Genomic DNA, 2,723 nt, shown 5'->3' on the forward strand with positions numbered 1-2,723 from the left:
TGGATGCAGGAGTTTCACAATGGCCTGAAACCCCCTTTGTTGTGTGAGCAACAGTACTTTAATTCTCTCTTCCACTGGATAAACAAAAGGGAGCAGAGTGATTTCAGAGGAAAGATAAGCCAGTGATGACAACAAAAAGCTTATTAGGAAGCAACAGAGCATTAGTATGAGAAATGAGAAGCATAGAAACCCACAACCCAAGGAGTGCCTCCAGGGAGGGTAAGGACAGGGACAGAGGAAAGCAGGCAGGTTTCCAAGACTGTTCTTCAGGTGAGTCTTTTCAGGAAGAATTGCAGAGTCATCTGGGAACACGAGAGTTCAAGGAAGGTGGTAGGAAAAGAGTGCTGAGCGCTCTGAACAGACACCGGAGGTGGTGAGAAGGAAATGTTTATCAACTGTTACTGGCAAACGTAAGTGCAGCCAGGAGTACAGCGCTTCGCTGAGGGCTCATCCCAGGCCATGGAACACGCCTGGCTGCTCCCCAGGACAAGCTTTACTGCTTTTATTTAAATACGATATTCCCGTCAGTGATCTGAGTGCGCAGCAGTGCTCGCACCTGGGAGTGACTTATTTCAATGCCAATCAGCGGCTCTGCAGAAGCTAAGAAGGGTTCGTAGCCAACAAGCTGGCCATAAAACGCTCTAGGATGGAGAGCAGCCCAGTCTGTGCAACCCAATCACGCTAGCAATCGTGCTACAGAACTCAGGACCGAGTTAGTCTTAGCGTGCTGTTTTTACCCCAAGTGACTCATATCCCAGAAAAGCACGGACAGTTCCCTTTTTGCTGGCAACTCACCGTATTTTAGTTCACAGATCTGACTGTCCTTCTTCTTTAGTTTCTCACAGATCTTTTCCACGGGGATGTGATGACTCATGGGCTTTGATACCTCGTTAATGATTTTGGTGGCTGCATCACTTGTGGCCCCAACATAATAGCACTAGAGGGAAGAAAAGAATGAGGTGGGGATGCATGAGGACACGCTTCTAAAAGGTGAGTTTTCTGTCCATCCTCTCTCTTTGCTTGGTTTTCAGCTAGATGTTTACTGTTAGTGAACCTTTCCAAGTGGCTGCTACAGCAAAGGAAGCCTAACTCTGACCCAGGGTACTGACCAGGGCATCACTCTGCTTCACAGCTCTGGAGGCTGGTTGTCTTGTTTCTCAACTTCTTAAAAAATTGGATTGGAGCAAGAAGAAAGTCTTCATTCAAGGAGAAGGACTTTCTGAAGCATTTCCCCTTTGCATTTTTGGATGGTGTCTCTCTGTAGCTCTCAGGAGAGTTCAGGGCCTTTTCTTTGGGGCTTTTCTCTTGGGAATTGCCTTCTGCTTTGTTATGGCAATTTGGTTTTCCTTTATTTATTTTTCAGTTAAACAGCTGAAGAGCATAAATATTTTAACAGCTTATCTAGCACCCCAAATACAGTTTAAGGGACAAGGAAGTCCTACAGCAAATAAAAGTTTTGTAATCTCTAACGCTTCAGTAACGAGGAGAAACAAGGTCAGCCCATAAGATGTCTGTTAAGTCTGTTAACAGATTGGGGTGGGTTTTTTGGGGTGGTTTTTGGTTGGCTGGAGTTTTTTTTTGAGGTGAAGAGGTCCAACTCCTCAAGTCCTCTCTTATAAAAAATGCAGAGCCATCTGTGGCCACAGAGCTAGGAAGAGCAGCCCCTGGGAAACCACACCATACAAACTCAGAAGCAGCACTAGTTGCCCCTGCTTTGCCAAATATTCTACAACGTATTGCCTCAAGAGGCAAGTACAGAATCACAGAATGTGTTGGGTAGGAAGGGACTGCTAAAGCTGATCCAGTCCAACCCTGCAGTGAGCAGGGACATTGGTACCAGATCAGGTTGCTCACAGCCCCATCAAGCCTGGCCTTGAATATCTCCAGGGATGGGGGATCCACCACCTCTGGGCAACCTGTGCCACTGATTGACCACCTCATGGGGAAGAGCTTTTTCCTCATATCCAACCTAAACCTGTCCTTTTCTAGTTTAAAACCATCACCCCTCATTCTATTGCTGCATGACCTTGTAAACAGTATCACTGACTACTGCTACTTACCAGGCGGTTCTCTTTGCCCTTTGCTTCTTTGCAGGATTTCAAGAGCTCCTTTTCAATACTGGCAGGTGTGAATTCAACGTCGTTGTCCTTTAGACTCTGGTAGAACCTTCCCAGGAATGTAACACACACTGGAAGGGAAGATGGATGGAGTTATCTGCCATGCAGTGATCTCGTGGCTCTTAGAGGCACTTGCAGGGAAACAAGAGTAAGGGATTTGGAGAACAGAACTTGTAGAAGCTGCATTAGCAGTCAGTGACTTCACACGTATTTCTGGCAGTCTTTCAGAGCACACGTGAATCAACAATACGCCCCAGTATTTTTGGTGGGTTTTTGACAATCTGAGAAACCAGATCCATCAAAGTGTCCAGTGGCTTCTGTACACTGTCCCGAGTGAGCAGCAGGATTCAGCTGAGGGACACAACACAGAACAGTGCCCGTGCGAAAACACAGACTTAATTTTCTGTCTCATTCTTGCTGCTTTGGGAAACAACTTGTCAGACCACAGGCTTCAAAACCAGTTCTGACTGAAAAACCAACTCTCTCTACATAATCCCATTACAGACTCCACATGTGCTGGTTTTAGTAATATGGTGTCACTGCTGATCAAGTTGGTTCAGTTCATAGTTAAGTTACTTCCAAGAGAAAAAGAAATTATGTGATCAC

The 2,723-nt window shown here is 45.9% G+C and overlaps 1 protein-coding gene across 1 annotated transcript in view; it reads right to left on the reverse strand.

The window, feature by feature from the left end:
- Positions 1 to 2,188, reverse strand: part of MANF (mesencephalic astrocyte-derived neurotrophic factor) — a gene marked incomplete at both ends in the record, with an annotated part of 2,535 nt that extends 347 nt beyond the window's left edge. Inside the window, 2 exons of the mRNA XM_010186471.1 lie at positions 796 to 937; positions 2,061 to 2,188. Of these exons, the coding sequence (XP_010184773.1) occupies positions 796 to 937; positions 2,061 to 2,188 (270 nt within the window). The remainder of the gene's footprint in view (positions 1 to 795; positions 938 to 2,060) is intronic.
- Positions 2,189 to 2,723: the final 535 nt, after the last annotated feature.

The sequence above is a fragment of the Mesitornis unicolor genome, unplaced genomic scaffold (assembly GCF_000695765.1).
Source record: "Mesitornis unicolor isolate BGI_N332 unplaced genomic scaffold, ASM69576v1 scaffold24376, whole genome shotgun sequence".
In the NCBI taxonomy this organism is placed as follows: Eukaryota; Metazoa; Chordata; class Aves; order Mesitornithiformes; family Mesitornithidae; genus Mesitornis; species Mesitornis unicolor.